The sequence below is a fragment of the Dufourea novaeangliae genome, unplaced genomic scaffold (assembly GCF_001272555.1).
Source record: "Dufourea novaeangliae isolate 0120121106 unplaced genomic scaffold, ASM127255v1 scaffold92, whole genome shotgun sequence".
NCBI lineage: Eukaryota > Metazoa > Arthropoda > Insecta > Hymenoptera > Halictidae > Dufourea > Dufourea novaeangliae.
The window spans coordinates 121,166-141,909 of NW_015373967.1; the positions used below are offsets into that span (position 1 = coordinate 121,166).

Genomic DNA, 20,744 nt, shown 5'->3' on the forward strand with positions numbered 1-20,744 from the left:
CGGCGCCCGGGAGAGCTGGCCAATCGGCTGCGACCGCTTCCGCCCAGAGTTTCGTAAGCCTCCAAGAGGAAGGAGAGGGAAAGGGGGTTAGAGAAAGAGTGACGGAGGTGGGAAAGATTCTCCTTTCAAACATTGGCCCTTCCCCAGCCAGTAACGAAGGCCAATTATCCATTAGAACCCCCGATGCTGATTTCAGTGATTCGTTTCGTTACGACGAATCACTGTTTACCCCGTGGCAAAGTGATCACTAGATTGCGGATTTTATGCATTTATAGCATATACGAGTGTGTAGAATGAAGTTTAAGGAGGTTTTTATTTTCTTTTGACCAGGTAGAATAGAGACTGACCAGTCATCGATATGCATCCCTTCCGAACTCCCCTTTTTTCCAAGTCCTGGGATCCCAAAACTAGCAGTGGGAAGATGTTCAGGTCGAGAAGGGTCGTATCCCGTTTCGAATCGTGTGCCTTATGCAGAATTGAGAACAGCCGTTCCGAATGGCCTCCAGCTTAGGTAGGATCCTCGGGCTTAGGCTGCTCGTCCATATTGCCAGACACTGTGCGCCGTTTCCGACGGTATATTCCGGGTATTATATTATCTCGATCAAGCGAATCCAGGTTTCGTTATGGTGAAGGGGCAGACGCTTAAAATTCGCCGATTTCGGTGGATACACTCCGCGAAACTGGGACGACTTTGTTGCACACACACGCCCGCCGTTTTACGGTTATGAAGCAGGGATTTGCATAGAAGCTATCGGCGGGTCTGCCGAAGAACATTATGCTAAAACAGGTTCGTTCGCGTGAGACCGCATCGCGACCGAGTTTCAATTCCCGCGTGGACATTAGCGAAACGATGCTCTCGATCACTTTTTTCCACGCTGTGTATGCATGTATATGGAAGAGAAGCACACCAGGGTACCTCGGTTTAACGTCGCGAAATTTCACGGGATTGCCTCAGTTTCAGGGCGACGCACGACGCGAAGCCATTCGGATACTACGTGCGACAGTAGTGTCGTTCACCATTTAACAGAACAACAATAGTGTACTATGAGCGAGTAATAGTCGATCGCCACAAGATAACACTACCGTATAGGTTAAATAGTTCTTGAACCGTTTAAATAGATTTAATAACAAATTTTATTGCGTGTAAGTTTCTATCGAACACATTTGTTTTACGTACACTATCGACCGAAAGTATGGGATCCCACAGTTCACGATGGATGCAACAGTAACTCATTATTCTGTAACGAAATGCACTAAAATAAAGAATTTAATAAAATTTAATACTATTCATGTGTTATTCTTTCGCGAACAAACTTTCGAGTCACTGTAAGTCATAACGAATGCATTCCCTTCCAACGAGAATCTGACGACACCTTCGTGAACGTGGTTTCGTCACCTGTAAGAAACATGACAAGGTGCTCAGCACCTGTCACGGTTCGCGGGACAGAAGCCGCACGCGGCCATGGACAACGACGACGGCCGATTATTGCCTGGTGGTCGCGTCGAGGACTGTATTCGTCGTTATAACGTCCGATAACGAAGTCTGAAAAGAGTTACGAGCGACGCTTCTGACGATTCTAATGGTGGCCGACGACGAGGACTAATAATAGAGGGGATCGATACGCGGCGGGTAGTCCAAGTCACGTTATTCCCCGTCCGTCCCGCCTCGCGTTCGTCTCCCCACCTGAACTGCCTCCGTTTAACCGACACGAATGTGGCCAGGGATCCCCAACGCGATCGATCGAAACGATCACCGAAATAATATCCAGGGGACGGATCGAGCGACCACTTGATTTCATGATTGACCGTGATCGACGCGCGACATTCGTCGATGGGGGACGCCAAACGAATCGAGAACTCGCGGAAGTATATACACCTACGTATCGGCGGTTTCTTCTTTACACGTTACAGTCCGGCTTATAATAGACAGATGGGTCGTTCGGGACACACGACCAACCTCGATGTACACTACCGGCCAAAAGTATGGGACCAAGTTTCAGAATTAAAGAAACACGAAAATATTATTTCTGCAAAGATTTCATGAGAGTAGTGCGCTAAAACTGATTGACAGTGACTCGTAGATGTACTGATTCTGTAATATTAGTTACTAGACGGCGGATTTTTATGACAATATCAATATTTAAAAGATTCATTTCTGGAAACTATGAGCAAGCAGGTATTTTTTTGTTGTATTCAAGGTTCTACCAACTCCCAAATGAACCCTTACTAAAGTTGAGTAAATTCCTTACTATGCTGAATCTCGGACAATTGGGTACGCTATAAATGCGCATGCAATCCGCAGTCTATTTATTACATCGTAATAGAATAATAAGTCACTGTTTCGTCAATCATGAAATCTAGTCTCGTACTTTTGGTCGGTGGTGTACAATCCTGTGAATTTTTCAATCGCGGTAGCCGTTCAGAGTCGTCTGACGTATCACGGACTCGTACTACTTGGACCATTGAATTTATACGGCGAGAACGACGACTAATTAATTATTCAGTCGCCCTGCGACTATCCAGCGGATGAAAGCGTTCGAGCGAGCTAGATTCTCACTTCTTCGAGCTAGAGGTTGTCGGAAAAGTTGACAGTCACTGGGTTTCCAGCGAACAGACCGAAGACGACACAGACCGTCTCAGCGGACCTCGGTGAATAAGCGAGCAGGACGTTAAAATATTCAACACGACCGAGTCGAGGAACCTTCTCTTTCTCTGGTGGCTCAGAAGGTAATAAGGGAAGGAGGACTTCTTTGAATCGGCAAAGTCGATCGAAAATCCCTTCCTGACGTTCGATCGTCCATAGAACGGGTTGGGGGATGTCGAGTGTTTACGTTCACTCATTACACGTTCTGTAGATACACGAGGAACGTTTTTATACCCGCGACTGTTATGTATAATAATTTTCATTGCAATGGTATTATTTATAATAAAACAGAGTTTTTCTTATATTTGATCAATTAACCCTCCTGTCTGTACGTTTCTACAGACCCCTCACTTTCGATGGTATTTATAACAATCCTCAACACTTGAATTCCATCGAACGAATGAGACAAAATACCTGTAATATCTAACCTTATCAATATCTGGACACACGTGATCGCTTAAACAAAAGAATCGTGTGGCGATTTCCTAATGAAATTTCCCCAGAAGCATCCTGCCCCGACGTTAAACGTATACCTCGGCGTTTTTCCAGAGGAACAAAATTACCACGAATCCGTCTGCCTCGCAGCCACCCCTAATTTCTGCGGAACGGTCCTCGCAAACTTTTCTAACGTCGTTAAGGATATCCGTTTCCGCAAACCGTCCCGTCGAGCCTGAAATTTCCAAGACCGCGAATCCCGTGGCTCGTACAAACCACCAAGGTATAACCGCCAGAGGTAGAACTGAATTATCGGATCGAGCGTGTGTAATGTTTTCCCAAAAAGTGTTCGAAAGTTCTCGCAGCTCTCCTATCTCAACGAGTAACTCGTATATGTAACTCGTATTCGAAAACACACATTCGCACTCGAACATTCATTCGAAAACACTCATTCACCTCATGATTCGCCAGCTCCACCGGTCGAGCAATTATATTGAAACAGTTGCCTAATATTAATTTGGCGGGCAACAGTCGCAACTGTGCCAGTTGTCTTATCGATTTCTTCGTGATTGTTTTCCTATCTAACCAGCAATCGAATTGTCATTCGTCGAAAACAATTAGCGATCCCCATCACTGAAAAGCGTTCACGGATATATGAACTCATTTATACTGCAGATATTCGTTTAATATAGTAACAGGAGGGTTTTCCAGCGAGACTGCACTCCTCGAAAGGTTTACAGCCGCGGCAGATGGCGTAGCCGTATAACGTCGACTACTTCGAGATATTCCGATCGGAGTTCGTAGTCGTAAAATCTGCGAACGGAGCAACCCTCCCGCTCCCTCTTGCGCGGCCGCCGCTTTGGGATATCCGACGCGCGTTGAAATAACGAGCGTCTATAATTGCGTTTTAACCGTTTAAACCGAACACCTTCTTGTATTGCGAGCTGAAGTGTGTTTCGCGCATTGATCTCTTAACTGGCTTGATCGAAAAAGCATTCTAATCGTTTTCGTTTAAGGTTCTAAGCCTCGTCTCTATCTAGAAATTATGAATCCTTTTTTGATGTCACTCTGTACATAAATGACAACGATTTTATTGCATCGAACAAAATGTCACAAGGAACACTTCTGATATCGAGAGAACATGTAGGAATAGTATGCGCTGTGGATTTAGTGGTACGCCAATCGTGCACGAACTAGATCATAATCAGTCTGCAGTGGTCGCTTCCGTCGAGTGCGGCGAAGAGGTTACCCATCGAACCAGAATCAAATTCAACTTCATATTCCGTCCGATCTATGCGGTTAGAGCGAGAGAATTTAACAGACATTAGGGGAAAAACGATGGCAAATGCGCGCGCGTGCGGTGTCACGTTTGATCATCCCGATCCAATTACCGGAGAATTCACTGAAAATTACGTAATCAGGGCTCACGGCGCCACCGCGCGCGCAGATAGGAAATTACAATTTACGGAACAGAGTCACAATTAGCCCGCAGCGATCGCGATCAGTTAAACAAATGGACTGTTAATGTCGCATTGGATTAGCCGGTACTCTCCACCGGCCTACACTTGAACGGACGCTCGTCGACGAATTAACAGCCGTTTCGCATTCATCCATCGCCGCGTGATTCCCTCGACCCTTTGGACACGGCCCTAGAGTGAGTCGCAAGTTTGTTCACGAAAGGCTGTCCTTTCTATTTCATCGAATTATTTACCAAAATGCGAATTTTATTTCGGAATTAAGAAAATTTCACTAGAAGTTCTTTCACGCGGAATGATATCGCGTAGGGAAATATTTCGAAGAAACCTGCAATTCTCCCTGTCGAGGAACAGATTACACAGCCCGTAGGCGTGACCGTGTTGGTCGTTGCAGGATACCACGACTCCTGGAAGCTCCGTGTAAACCTCTTGGAAACCGAGCGAACGGTTTGGGTCGAAGGAGCTCAAGGAAGACGAGTATCGAAACAATGCCGAGTTCGCTTTACCACTGGGAACAGTTCGAATGGGGGAAATGCTACGTGTTTTCTTCTTAGCGTACCACGTCCGATGCAAGTCGTGGCTGACGCGTATACGCGACGTAGGGTGGGCAAGGGAGGTAGTCTGGCTCTTGACAGACGGAACAAAGCAGATCTCTCGCGGGTAGTCTCACGCGACTATTGTTTGGCCGTAGTCGTGATTCCCCTACGAAAATCCCGTGAATTTTGGTCCTGTGGTGCGGTAAGACTGGGGCTCCATTGTATAGTCACCGTCTCGGCGTTACGCGTATATATACTGCGTGTCAGAACTCTAAAACAACCACTTTTACACAATACGTGCAAAATGCAAATTTTAGGATGATTCAATAGTTATGCCACGCAGTGTATACATGTATAATATATCATTTTTCTACTAATTTAATCCGATGGTCCTATGCCATACTAAAGACGACGACAATAAAGATAGAGCCAGGGGTAGACAACCAAAGCGATATCGATCGAAAGGAACATCTGCTGCAGTCTTTGGTGCACCCTCGGCGGAATCGCTGCTGCAAGCCAGATGCATCGTAGGCGATACGAGTGTATCCACGGCCTCGAGGAGACACGTCGGGGGCAAAGTATGCCGCGGAATCGATAACCGAGACACGTCGATGATGATAACGTTCAAGCCCCGCGCCCGAGAAAATACGGCCCACCGCCGTGAATTCATATATTTTCATCCTCGACACGTAAAACGTGAAATGTATGAAGCGGCTCACGAACGGATTACATTATTCTCGGCGTAACCATCCACGATCCACTGGAATTTCAGTGAGTTACCCTTCTAGTCCACTATCTTAGCCATCGGTTGGAGAGCAACAACTCTCGTCTCTGAATATGTAGGTCGTATTATTCAAACGGCCACGATGTTCTGTACCGTAGTTCACCCTGAACGCGAAAAGCATCCATATCGGTTCAACGAGCAATTATATTACTCGATATTTCTGGTGGCCACGCAGGCAATTAAAAACTTTCCTGGGTGTGTTCATCTCCACGCGAAAACTGTTAATAAAAAACAGAGTTGTGAGAGATTGGGACGTGTAGAGGCCACCAAAAAAAACCATAACATGTTTCACGGAAAAAGTTTATATTCCTGGACCAGCACGAAGAGAGTGCATTTTTCGAAGCTTCCTCTTCGTCTATTCTGCTATGTTCGCCCGCTAGTTTTCGTTACCGAGCAACTTGTTACGACATTGTACCCGCGATACAAGCCGTTTGCCTCGTACTCGTAAAACACTCGATGGACTCGTCGCCGTTCTATGAAGCCACTCTATTGTACGCGGACGTCCACTGTGGTTATCGTCCCGTGCTGCACACTGGTGAATTTAAGTCGGTGCTGCACCACATGCCAAAGGATTCCAATTCTCGATCTACGAGAAATTCCTGCGATCTCTTCGATCACCTTGACTCTCTCGAAATACAGATTCTTTTCACAACTACAGTGACCCACATTTTTACGCAATCTCTGTTTAGGTATCTTCGTGATTTTTACGTATATCGTGCTTTCGTAAGAAATTTTTCTTACTTTGGAAATACAATTTACTAATTTGGTACGCCTTCCGTGAATAAATTTCTGAATCGCTATACGTCTTTCCACCGGCCCCACACGGTCGTTTCTTCCGTGGAAAAATCGCGAACAGTGAGTTTCTTCCGACACGAAGGGAAACACACGAGAAAGATAGAAACGCGGGAAATCCCCAGAGCGACAAGAGAAACGAGATCCGATCGTTTCGGGGAAAAATAAGAATACCGTAGTAACGTTGGTGGCGGAAGAGGAGAGCCGTTTGTCGGGAAGTTTCATTGGAACAAATCGCGACCGATCTCCCGCAGGATCTCTAATATCGAAAGTGCAACCCGTAATATTTCTCCGTTTCCGCGTGGAACGCTTCCTATCCGGCCGTTCCACCTTGGATCGGCTCCTCCTATCGGCGTATACATCCACCTCCACCGGCCTCTATTCGTCACGACCCGGAAAAACCCGTACGTGAGACAATGGCCGCGATGCGTCTTCGCCCGTCCGGTTCCTTTTCTCTCGTTCTTATATCACCATTGATCTTTGTCCTTTCGGTTCGTTCCTGCACACAGCGAGGCGCGCGCGCACGCGAGAGCTCGTCGTCTTTTCGTCGACCCGATTTCTCACGGGTCAAGGAATTCGTGTCGTTTCGCTAATACCGTGAGGTAATGCGTTCTCCACTTTCAACTGTATCCACGATTCGTAGAACTAACGAAACACTTTGACTGGAAGTATAGACCGGCTTAGGTTTACTCTAATAAGACGTTCTATTTGATTTTCATAATTATTATATAAAATTCTGAATTTCCACAAACATCCGTAATCTAGTTATAACGAACTTTTCATTTCGTTTCCAAAGTCAGGAACACCAAAGGAAACACCAGGCTCAGCAAGAGTCCGATCCTTCTCTTCGTTCCTCTCCCGCGGCTTCGAACGTCGATTTATCGCGAGACGGCCGAGCGATTTCTTCTCTCCGTCGGAGCCACACACAACGAAGAATATTACGTTAGGAGTGCGCGCCAGCCGGCGATAAACAACACGCGCCAGAAGAAGCAAGGGAGGCGAGAGTGTGTTTTACTCGCTCTGTTACTGGTCGCGGTGGAATCTGTACCAGCCGCCGGTCGGTGTATCCTACGCCTGGTTCTCTCCGACGGCTTTGAGTTATCACACGTTCTTCGACAGGCCGAGCGAGCCAGCCAGCGAGCGGACAAAAGGATGTGCAAGAGCATCACCCCGGAAAAATATGGTGCGCGCCGAGTGTATCGGGAAATTGTAGCACGTGTCGCGACACGAATCTAACACGCTCAAATGAGAATTGAACCGATATAGTATATATAGTATATACAGCACACAGTCTGTGCTTGTTTCACTCGCCAAACTGCAGGAGGGAAAATTTTTAACCCTCTCGCTACTGTGGTTGCCTAGTATCGTCTGTTATTGACTGTTACGTTGGAATATGCCGCGACGAAAGTGTTAAACTACGAACCAGTGACTGGAAACCACTTCATATCCCATCGTTTTATCTATAATTATTACCTTTTGTGATATCGCGACTGTTATCTGTTAGGTGAATAAATATATCGAAGGATTTATAAAGCGTCTCAACAAGGTGAAGTTTTGTTACACTTGTCTGATTACATACGCGGCTTATTCCACTTGTCTGATTACATACATGGCCTATTCCACTTGTCTTATTACATACATGACCTATTCCATTTGACTGACTACATACATAACAAATTCCACTTATCTGATTACATGCAGAATTTATACATCATACTTATATATTATTTATCGTTAAACGAGCACAGAAAAATCATGCCCCGGTCTGGGTCACCGTGGCGCTGCTCCGTCAAAGCTTTTCACGCTACGGATTCGAAAGGATTTTGCGACCAGCAGACCCGAATGGGCCGGAGAAACAGTAATCTCGAAAATAGAGCCGCTTTGATATGAACGTGTATCTCTGGTCCGGGGCACCAGGAAAACTAGGAAAAAAGTTGGCCGAGCGATAAAACTGAACAAAAATACACACACACACACACACGCTGACAAACAGACAAACCGACGAATGGTACCCTTTGGAGCCGCAGAGCCTGCAGAAACTATCTTGGCCGTGTGGCGACTTACGTATCTTCCGAGTATTTCCCGCCGTCAGTTTTTCTGAACATTTTCAAATCTCCCAGCATACTTTCGCGCCCACGGTTTATCGTCCGTGTTTTCATCTCTCGCCTAATGAAATTCGGGGCCAGGTAGGGGAGAATATGCTTCGACGAACGGCGATTCGACCAGTAGGATTTCGTCGAGAGTTCTGCGTACGACCGGTGAAATAGGGGCGCGACGTTCACGGGAAGTCGGGTCGCCCAGAATTTGGCATAACGTTTCCTGCAGACTCACGGAGACGGGCCGTCGGCTTTATTAAAAGACTCGGGATGTAATGAAGCTCGCTACGGAAGCAGCGACGATTTTACTCTCAGGCTACTTGACATTGACTATGTGTCAACGCGGATGAACGTCGACGACGAATGATTCGAATATGGTCGGTATAATAATGATGTAATCGTTCACACAGATTTGGATGAAAAAGTAAACTTCGAGTAGAGCGTTATTCCCCGATGGGATTACCTGTTCGTTGTAAAGAACTTGGAAATTTAGCTTCTGGCGTTTCGTGTAGTCGAACAAGTGAAATAGGGCATGCATGTGATCAGACAAGTGAAATAGGGCATGTATGTGGTCAGACAAGCGAAATAGGGCATGTATGTGATCAGACAAGCGAAATAGGGCATGTATGTGATCAGACAAGTGAAATAGGGCATGTATGAGATCAGACAAGTGGAATAGGTCCGGCATGCAATCAGACACTTATGATAACTCCTGTGCATGATCAAGCAAGTGGAATCAGGGCCTGTGTACACGTTCACAGAAATAGAATATGAAGTGACATGGGACCGTATATGGTTAGAGTGGAATGGGGACCGTGAGTTTACTTTCCTCTCGTGCGACACGAGTTATTTCGTCCGGCGACAGCTGGCCCGTAATTCCGGGCGTCCGTGCGAGTTGCATAGTTTGCGGTGCATAATGTGTTCGCCGAAGGTCAGTTCATATTACGGCACTCGGAGGACGAAACTCGAGGGAAAGGGTCACCGCTCGAGAACGTTTAACGGGGAAGGATGAACGTGGAATTTCCTATTAGCGTCGTCCTATGCGCGCCTGAATATACGCGACAATTGCATGCGACTAGAGTGAAAACCTTCTCTCGTTTTATCAGATTTACCAGTACCCGATCCCAAATCACAGTCACCCGTTTGGTCGTGAAAATGCACTCCCAACGATGATAAAAAAACCTTAATTCAACGCCTGGTTTCGAGATCGCACGATACGAACAATTCGATTTCTAGATGTACGTATTTGTTGTCGTGAAGCGTGGCGATTAAACGATCCAGCGCGGAGACCATTGAAATCAGACGATAAACCGCTGGTTTTCGGGGAACGCGAACCCTCGCGTCGCTTCTTAAAAGACCGCGGCGGAAATGATTAATGGAATCCACGAATTCGGGGACAAGGATTATCCGGTGCTACGGATCGTTTTTGATGGATCGAACCGATCCCCCGGTTGATGGATCGTGGCATTACACGACTTCTTACTTACCGTCCCGCCGCGGTTAATCCGGGGGATTCTCGCGAGCGTGCCGCGAATTTGTCCCGGAGGTGGAATTTGATCGAGCGTCGAAGAGCACCGTGTTAATTATCCGAGAAACGTGCACCGCGTGTTGTATAACAGTACGAGAATCTCCTCAAAATACTTCTTTGACACAGTCACCGCTAAAATATTTCCCACTTATTCTGACACGTCCACTGTACACAGGCAGCTGACTAAAAATGGGTATATCGCGTGAGAAGGTTCTCCCCGATCTCTGTGGTGTATACAGGGTATCCAAAAATAGGGGTAAGTCCTGGCAAAAGGGTGATTCCTGTGGTGGTATGAAATAACTTTTTCTTTAGCGAAAAAGTTCTCATACATACTTTGATTTCATTGAAAGGACCACTGTGTCGTCGTCCCAGCCGCAAGGCATTACTCGCCGGAGCGACGACACTCGAATTCTCGCGTAATTTCCCTTGCAGGAAAACCGCCTCGAGATTAATTAAAAGGGCCCCTCAGTCGTGTGCCCGGTTTACGGGACACTTGGTTGTCGCCCCTCCCTCCTTTCTCGCATTTCCTCCCGCCCGTCCAACCCCCACGACCCCTTTCACACTGGAGCAAGGGTCGCGTCAGAAGGGTCGGCAGTCTCGCCTAATTATTTTCCCGTGCGTTCTCTCTCCCCGTAACGAAAACTTTGTCGCTGTTTTCACCACCGCGTCGGAGGATTTCTCTCGATCTTCACCGGCGGAAAATTTAGAAACTACCCCCTTCCGAATCCAACTCGTAACTCTATTTCAGAAGCATCTCATGGACTTTTAACCGTAGCTTTACATCCACCGCCTTCTCAATTTTGGCCATTCCGACATTTTACACAGACTAAGGTGGATCACTGAAATTCGAGACCCCTCTCCATCGACCATCGAACTTGTCCATTAGCAACGTCTACTGTCGCTCCATCGCTCCAGTTGGTCGTATCTCGCGTTTCCGTTAACAAGCTTGCCGGAAGCTCTCTCTCGGTTAGAGACCCGTTGGAAGAAAACGGGTCGTCGACGCAGCCGTGTTGTGAAGGGGGGCACCGTCTTCCGGCTAGGTGTACACACCGCGAGAGAAATCCTCAACTACACGCGGAAGCACTTGGCCCCCAGGATAGGCGCTAGTTGCTCGTGGGGGGTGGTGGAAGGGGAAGTGTTCCCGTTTTCTCTCCTCTACCTTTCGCCTTCGCTGCTTTCGGAAGCTCTTAGCGCGGCCGAACGTCGAACAACGCCCCTCTCCAGTCACTTCTGCCCTCCTGGCGTTCTTAATTTCGCGGCCGAACGTCACGTTCGACCTCGTTCCCGCCCCGAAAGTCGGAGGTGTTTCTCGCGATCACGTGCCCTGGACCTCCTTTCGAACGACCGCCATATTCCTAGCGTCTAGTAGCCACCATCCCCCTTCGAGAAATTCCAAGGAGGGAACAGGGGGTGGTGGCACCAGACGGTCCCGAGAATGCCGGTAATAATCGCGTATATGGCGAGGGGGTTGGCTCCGGTGAATTTGTAGTTTCGTTAATTGAGCCGCGTTTCGTACACTCCGTAGAAAAGCTAATGGAATTCTTTCACGGTGGTGGCGGCAATTACTTTTCCCAACCGGTGAATTCCTGCGTATCAAGGCGCTATTCAGCTTTCGTACTTCACGAGTGTATGGAGAAAACTGTGGTCTGGGGGTTTTCCGTGATTTTCCACCGCGACTCGAAATATTGCATTAGAGAACTTATTATCGTTATACAACCCAACCTCGGGGAACGGTGAGTAGAGATGGGTAAATTCATTATTTTGATAAAGAGTTTCGAATAACGAATGAAATGTTAGAAAAAGTATTTATCTTACAGTATTATCTACTAATCTTACAATTAGACATTGCTGCGTTTTATTATGTATTAGTGGAATAAAATTCCGCCCAACTCTGAGGGTAAACGCAGTTTTTGCGCTCCCTGTAATTGCAGGGCTGATCAAATATCATACGACTCCACTCGGATAGGACACACTGCTCTGCCATGGAGGATTTACTCTAGGCCCACTCTAATAAAACTCCCTGGCCGGAGGTAAAGTTGAAACGATACTACGCTCTTGTGATGGAAACTCGGTTGTGGAGGGTGAGTCCCCGGGGACAGAGGACTCGAATCGATCGGAATAAAAAAAAAAGAAACAAGGACTCGTTAGCCTCTGATGAAGAGAGACAGGGAAGAGAAAATGGACCAGTGGTGAGGTAATTAACCCCGGTTAAACGGTGATCCAGAGATTCGCTGTTTGACCACCCCGTCGTCGTCTACTATCCCCCGAAGGGTGAGATTTTCGTCGCGACCGAACGCTAGATCAGCGCACGAACATCTCTTCTCTCTATTGAATTAGCGCACAGGGATCGAGGACCAAGGATGCCCCGAGGTGGCCGTCTGCTCTAACGAGGCGACCATCCCCAGTCCTCTCTCCGAAGAGTGTACTTCAGAATCTTCTCGACTCGAAGATGCTCTGACGTCGCGAAACTCGTGCCACGAGTAATCGAGGTTTATATATGAAAAACAGGGAATCTTCATCTGTAATCATGGTAGAGTAAACACCACCGATGCAAATAAAGGATATTCCAATTTACGTGGCACGCCTGACCATCCCTCGACGCTCGTCGTTCCGATAATGGCATTTCGGTTGCATATCCCCCGAAGGGTTGCTCACAATTCCGGGCATTCTCTCGGTTACCTCCGGGGGCAGACGTTATGGTTTAAATCGCTCCGAGAACGGAGGATCTTCTGTAAGCTTCTCCGATTCCCCGCGAGTCAAATTGCCCGAGCGACTTTTAAGAGCGGGGCAAACAGACACTGCCTCTTTCTCTCGCGGTCTAAGTGGTTGTTTATCGAATGGCGAGACGGGGAACGCGACACCGCGGGAAAGAATAGATATTCTTCGAGCGATTGTCTCCGTTCCTAGAAGAGGGGCATAGGGTATCGCGGCTCCGCAGGGCCTTTAAGCTTTGTTTTCCCCGTCGATTTCTCAGCATTGACGGGTCAGGCTCGTTTTACTCGAGGGATAGAATTTCCGTGGAGCACGGACGCGATTTCTTTACTCGTAGACGAGCGTCGTAGAGGACTTTGCCGTCCGCAACTCGATACCGTTCGGTTTTCCACGTCGAGATCCAATCTAGTGTAACTCATGTCCGAGCCATTCCACGTCAAAACAGACGGGAAATTGTGGTGAAAATTTTAGCTACCGATCCAAAATTAATATTAAAAGTTTTGACAAAGTCGAACGAAATCAGCCGACACGATAGCGTTGTAAAAGACTGATTTCGTTGAAAAGACGAAAAATTGTTAAGGATGGAACCGAGGACTCGATCGCACGACAATACGAAAGGAAACCGTGAGGGCGTGCGGGGATAAACAAGCTTCTCTGTTCCATATGCATAATCAAGGGAACGCGTTTAAGCACGGTGGGATTAGAGCTTCGATCGAAAAGCTCCCCAGGCGTGTTACCGTCCCGCGGAGGTGGATTCCCTCTCAGTGGATGGAAAAACACGTAATATCACGGGGAAGCGAGCCTCATTTTGTCCATTGTCGCCGGGATAAAGTTGTCGTCGTGTTGTTGGAAAATCACGGGACACGAGACGCAGGATAGAGGAGAGCAACGGCGCGGCGCCGAGACGTCTCGACGCCGGTTTACCGCCGGTTTATCGGCGTCGTCTTCTCGCCCAGTCGTCGCGTCTCCTCTCTTTCCTCCCTTCTACCCCGAACCACCGCCATCCACCCTACCCCACGACTATACTCTGTTCTCTCTCCCATTTCTCCATCGATCCTTTCATGCTCCCAGTCTTCGGCTGGCTACAAGCCACTCTCCCACAGACGTTTCTGCGCTAGACGCCAGATAAGCGACGCTGATGGACCAAGCGTACAGGCCACAGAAGCGACTTTACCCTTGTGGAAACCAATGAAGAGGTTTCTTCGGTTTCTTCGACGAATCGAAGCTTCTCTGCTCCACAGGGGAAACCTCTGTGGCCTTTATAGGATGTTTGTCCGTGTGTACCGTACGCGTTCGCAAATGGGTTACAACGTTAGCCAAGCAAAACGTTCCCGTTTTTGGAATGTTTATAGGAAAAGCCTCAAGGATATTGCACGAAGAGACTCGTTCCTCTTCGTTCCGTTCGTCCGACAATCCCATTTCCCCCACCTCGTTTCTTCCTTACGTTGCATGCTCTACAGAGAGAACATATTAACGCATCGTGACCGAGGTAATGAAATTCCTCCCTCGGAGTTGCCAGCCGCGTACGTACGTACGACGACGGGCCGTGTAATGCGGACGGGGGCGAGATTTAATTAGAATTCGCCCACCCGCTATCGCGCCGCGAAATTCGTGTTAATGTTAATCCAATAGACCCAACCCCCCAACCTCTTGGTGTTCGGCTGCAACGTCTCCTTTCGCCGAAGGGGACGTGTTTACCCGACGCGTTCGAGGAAAACCGAGACGGAGCGTGACAAAGAAAATTGCTTAATCACCTTTTCCGCTACCGTTGAGACCACGCGATTCTCCAGAATTAAGCAGAGGCATTACTAGTCAACTGTAGGCGTTTAGAGAATTTTCTTCGTTGGTGCGTGGTTGGACCCCGTACAGAGTGAACAGAGCGAGCAGAATCTGAAGTGTAGAGTTTCATATATGATAGAATAAGGGGCTCAAATTTCACCCGCCTCCCTCAAGGATTTTTGGTTCTTGTTCAAAAACTAATCTATATTATACTCTGAAACAATTGTATAGTCAGGATGTTTATTCTCATGATAATCGGATCCGTTCGGTTCCTCGTCCTTCCAGGCTGTTGCCTAAGAATCATTCGAGAATCCCGTTACCGTCTTTCCCCACCCCTGTTTGCGGTTTCCGATCCTTTGAGGAAGATCCTCTACTCTTCAAGCGTCGCGACTCCGCTGGCTCTCTCACCGGTAGAAAGATTCTCGACGTTCTTGCACGGAATCGTTTTATCGCACAAGCCGATTCTCTTCGCGAAAAATTTCAGTTCGTTTCGATCTAAATAAACCCTCACAGCTACTGGGATTCTCCGGCGTGGATACGCACCGCACCGGAGAAAGCGTTTCGAGCTGTCGTATACGGGTCAGAGAGATGGGGGAAGGCCACTTCGGATAACTTCGAATCAGATCGAACGCGGTATTACCTTTCATGGCGTCATAAAAGGGAATTTACGGGCTGAAAACCGTATAACGTTATTACCCGAAACGGTTATTTCTCCGGGTCGAAGAGATTTACGGGGACCGTATAAAAACCCGTGCGCGACTCTATTGGACTGTAGGCTGCTCCCCGAAGAAGCAAATTTATGCAACGAACTTTTCACACTTTGTCCACGTAGATATAATGTACCGTATATCCTCAATGAGTGTTCGAAGGCACATGTTTAGCACAGTGATAGAATCTGGAATTCTGAAGCCCATGATATTTGTTTCAGTCGCATACGAGCATTAGTTTATGAAATATTTAATGTTCAGTGCCGAGCAGTCTTCGAACACTCATCAAAAATTTATCGTACGTTCTCTTTGGCTTTTTGGGATCGATATCAAGAGGATACGTAATTGGTTACAGATTCACAGAGGTTTCGGTCCACACCCCAGTGCGTTGAACAGCCGGCACCGAGATGGCAGCGTTCGTGGCGAAGCAGATGGTCGGGAACAAGCTGAACGCGGTTAAAGGTGAGTGTCCTCGTGTACGGGATTCGCAATGAGAACCGACGATGATCCGGATCCGTCTTTGATCGAACGACACGCTCTGGGAAACAGGCAAACGGTTGGTTCGCTTTCGACGAATACGTTTGCGAGTGGCCTCTTGCGCGTTTACTACCGAATCCGACTCTGTTAGATTAACGTAATTTAAGGTGTAACGTCGACCGTGAAATTCTAAGAGACCTATCGAGATGATTGGAAGAAAGGGAAAGGGATATAAGTAGAAATGGCCTGGAATGGTCAGACACGTGTGTATGCAGGGTTATTTTTGAAATGGAGGTATAACTCGAGCAGTTGTAATTCTACAGGGAAAAATAAGACGAAAATGTAGAATAACATTACGTCGTTCGACTTCGATTTTAACAGAGTTCTCTAAGGTGATAAGATGAAGTTACGTACCTTTAAAAATTACTATGAATATAAGTCAAACTTATCGAAGTGTAAAGTTATTTATCTGGTAAATCGGAGGTGCTGGGTTCGATTCTCGTTCACCGTACTGTGAACATTTGGATCGCGCCAGTTCGGTGACACATCGATCTGTAGATTCGACGTCAAAACGAGCACAAAAGAAATTCGGGACGGGTCACGTCCCGTGGACGAATCGAACGGGGGAATAGGTCGAGAAGGAAATTCGCCATCTCGTGCTTCATTCGGCAAAGAATAATTGCCACAGGGACGAATAGCTTCGAGGGACGAGCCAGTTTCTCCTTTTATCGTTATCCTCCTCCGAAAAGTTTGTTTCGCTGGGAAACTCGACTATCGGACGGAGTCTAATTCCCCGGGATATTCCCCATCGGTGGGGAGCAATCGAATAGGGAATGGAATGCTGTGACCGACAGTCGGAGGTATTTCGATTACCAGGACTCGATTCGACCGCGTGAGTCACGCCGAATCATCTTATTCTTCCTGGAGGTGTACCATTCGCGAATGGGGACCTTTTCGCGTTCGTTTCACGAAACTATTGCTCTCTTGAATCTCAGGACTCGATCCTCTATTGGAACGGGTCTTTAAACTCGACTTTATTTGTCCATTTGTTCGTCGATCGTATCACGATCATGCCGAATAAAAATGGGAAACAACGATAAATTCCGCGAGTCTGAATGATAAATCTACGAAGCATAGAATATCTGTGTATCACGAAGTTTCTATACGATCGATAAAACTTGCATTACCGATTCCACGAACAATGAAACTGCAATCATCCGAGCCACGCAAGAGACTATCGATGTTTGGCTCGTTACGCAGCCGGGCCGAATTAATGGGGCGGTGGGGCACGTGAAAGCGCGGTTTCATCGTCGCTCGGGGGGAGAAAAAGCACCGTTTCACCGTGTCTTAATATATTTCCTCGGAGGGTAGGGACGGTGGATAGAACGTCAGTCTTTCGGTTGGTAATTTTCCCCGCGAATTTAGATTGATCGCTTGCCTCGGGGGCGAGCCAGGAAGGAAGAAAGCATTAGTCCAAATGACGAAGCAGCGTATCGCTCGATGCTGGGCGGCATCGTAACGAAAGAAAATAAAAACCATGGAAAAATAAAGAAGAGTAGAATATCCCTTAATCCCGATCGAATAGTTCCCGCGACACAGAGCTTCGTTAAAAAACAAAAATTGTTTACACTTTTAAAAATATTAATCCTTCGATTCATGCTTATTAAGCATTTTTTTCATCATTTCACGAACACTATCTTCCAGAAGTCACAAACCTTTTTTTTGTATCACCCTCCAAAACGTTATAACTTCGCGGACCAGGGTCTCTCTCTCTCTCTCTCTCTCTCTCTCTCTCTCTCTTGACTGATAATTGCTCGCGAGCCGGCCGCGAATCGAATTGTCGGCGAAACCAAATCGGGCGTAATCGAATCAACCTGCAGTTAATCGCGGACTGGTTCACTCATCCACTAGCTCACTGACGAATCTACACGACCTCTTATTACTCGACGGGAGTGCGTACGCTCGCGACAAGGATTTGTAGATCGTTTTGTCCCTTGGTACTTTTACACGTATCTCGTACAACAATCGAAAACTGTTTCGACTCTCCTATATAGAGAAACAGTAGATCTCTCTCCTCGTCTTATCCTGGGGACGGTTAATCATTGTTATTCAAGTTACGATTACAAGTTGGCCAGTTAGATCATCGGCTCGCTGGCAGCTTGAACGATGGCCCGCAATAAAACTTCTGTCATTAAGGGAAAGTTTCAGCCCTCCCATCCCCACTCTTCTTCCCCCGCGAACAGCTACGAGAGAGCACGGGAACGGACCGTATCGCGGGGAATCCGTAATGGGAAACGGGGACCTTCGTCAAGCCCTGGGTAGAGCGTCCTCGACCTCGAATCTTTCTTCGGGCGAGCCTTAACTCACTTGGACACAATCAATCCATCCTCTTCCCCCATCGTCGTGCAAGAGGAACAGGTCACCCAACCCCTCATTCTTCGACGACCAACACAATTCTTCCGCGTGTTCGTCGTGCTCGTTCGTTCTCCCGATGTCCTCCATTATGTACATTGACCAGGGAAATCGTCCTTGGCTTAGAACTTGATCGTTCTCCACGTTCTGATCTCGAGCAGAAGTTCTAGAATCCTCTGTCACGATCCCGATGTAACATTGAAATGGACCGTGATTTTTCACACGTTCTTGCTTCGGGCGCCAGATTTGTCGTCCCGTCGATCGGGAATTCGCGTGATTTGTCCGAGTGGTCAGCAGCTGACTGGGGCCTGGAACTTCGTTTCTGTCTTCTTGGAATGATGATCCTTTGGAATGTGAGGAGGACAACGACTGAACTCCCACGATAAGTGCAACGACAAAGACTGTCTATTAAATAGTATGTCAGGGCAAAGCTATAAAAACTGTTCACGTTATCTGAAGCCTGTCGATTACGACGGTCAAGAAGTCCCTGGATCTTGGAATTATAAAGCCAATGATACTTGTTTCAGCCGCATAGGACCATTAATTTATGAAATATTAAGTGTTTAGCGCCGAGGATACTCCGAATACTTATCGAGGATTTAATGTACAGTTTTTGTATCGATCGAGTCGAAGATCATCTGGCTGGTTTCTTCGGAAACCAGAGCCCTAGTAATTGACGATTTAATGTACAGCATCGAAATTTGTATCGATCGAGTCGAAGATCATCTGGCTGGTTTCTTCGGAAACCAGAGCCCTAGTAATTGTTTCCCCGAGCAATTATCACAGTTTGTCCGTTGGGATGTAAATCGTGGGACGAATAGACAGAGAGGAGAAGTCGGAAGTTTGGAGAGCCGGAAACCAGCGGTTTGTTCGAGGGTGCGTGCGGACGGTGTTTTAGCGGGGGATGCGGTGTGAGCGAAAGTTTCGCCTGGGAGCTTCCGAAGAGTGGACGAATCGAATGGCAATTAGTTCGGGCTGACCTGGATTCGTGTTCCCTCCCTTTCTTTATCTCTGTCTCTCCCATTCCTCGTCTTCCTACTCTGGACCACACCGTTGTTATCTATCCCGATCTCCCGGTAAAGCTTTCGATGCTGTCCTTTGTCGGCGACTCTGTGGACTGCGGGGTCCGCGGCGAGTGGTTCGTGAAAACAAAAGGGACCGAGTGCGGGTGGTGACCGAAAGAAAATTGTCGAAGCGTGCGATGCCCTCGACGACAGAAAGGCAGAGGCGGTTGAGGGATAGAGAACCAAGCAGGAGGAAGCAGGAATCCGAAGTGGGTGGAGGACTTTCCGGGCAAACAGTACGCTACGCGATGTTGAAACAACGGATATTTTACTAACCGAGTTGCATAACCCTAAACTAATCCCCGTTTACCCTTTATCCCTCAACTCCTAAAGCATTCGGGCGCTGTAGGTTTTCCCTTGGCCATCCGATAATTAATCGAATTCCTGCGAATCGATCTATGGTACTTCTCCACTAGAATCATTCTGGTCTTTGTCTTTAGCTAACGTATGTATACATAGGTGAGTTCCCACTTTGACGTCGTGCTTCTTCGTCCATCACCGGTTAGAAATTGAAAACGGTTACGAGTATTCCATTCGATCGTCGTTCAGCGCGACGAACGGGTCGGTATACCCTAAATTTATGCCCGGTTTAAAGCGTACGGGCCGCGTTTTGGGCGGGGAAAAATAAGTGATAAATCGGCCGGAAATTACGGTTGCGGTCGCGCGAAACTGGAACGCGTGTTTTCACGACACAGGACCGAGGATGGAAACAGGGGTACTGGATGGGGGACGAAATGGGCCCACGGGCCAATTCGGGATAAAGGAGAATTAATGCGACGAACGTTTGTTCGTGGAGTTATTGTAAATAAATAACGGGACGGTTATGGTAACAGCGCAAGAGAGGGAGGATGACGGGGGTGGGATGGAGGTGACGGCCTCGGAACCGCGATATTTACGGCGGTTGGATACGAAGATAATTATCTCGCGCGTTATAAATCACGCAAATGGTATGCAAATGTCGCGACATTGTTTCGATTCCGCGAAACGAGTGCGCGGGGATGCATGGTTGCGTCATTATTGATGGTCTATTCGCCAGCGTTAATGTCGTCCGACCGGGGTCGCGCACCCGCGGGGGTGAACGGCGATTTCGGGGGCGGTCCTTTCCTGTCGTTAAATTCCTCGCGAATGCGTGGATAGGGGTAGAGAAACATCCATGGTAAAAATATAGAAATTTAGAAAACATAAAAAGTGGTGTGTGGCCTAATTATAAAAATTTATCTTGAACAAGGAAATACGTGGACTGGTGAAGCAGAATCTCCTACATGCAAACGAGATGATCGAATACCACCAGTCCACCACGATA

The 20,744-nt window shown here is 47.5% G+C and overlaps 2 protein-coding genes across 3 annotated transcripts in view; one reads left to right on the top strand and one right to left on the bottom strand.

Annotated features, from left to right (window-relative positions):
* LOC107186775 (protein Skeletor, isoforms B/C-like) overlaps window positions 1–20,744 on the bottom strand; it is a 158,591-nt gene that overhangs the window by 91,767 nt on the left and 46,080 nt on the right. The gene's annotated exons all lie outside the window — the stretch shown is intronic.
* LOC107186774 (complexin) overlaps window positions 1–20,744 on the top strand; it is a 197,213-nt gene that overhangs the window by 53,522 nt on the left and 122,947 nt on the right. For both annotated transcript variants that reach the window (XM_015574709.1, XM_015574710.1), the window contains exon 2: window positions 15,844–15,950. In XM_015574709.1, coding sequence (XP_015430195.1) covers window positions 15,896–15,950 — 55 coding nt within the window. In that variant the 5' untranslated portion in view covers window positions 15,844–15,895. The remainder of the gene's footprint in view (window positions 1–15,843; window positions 15,951–20,744) is intronic.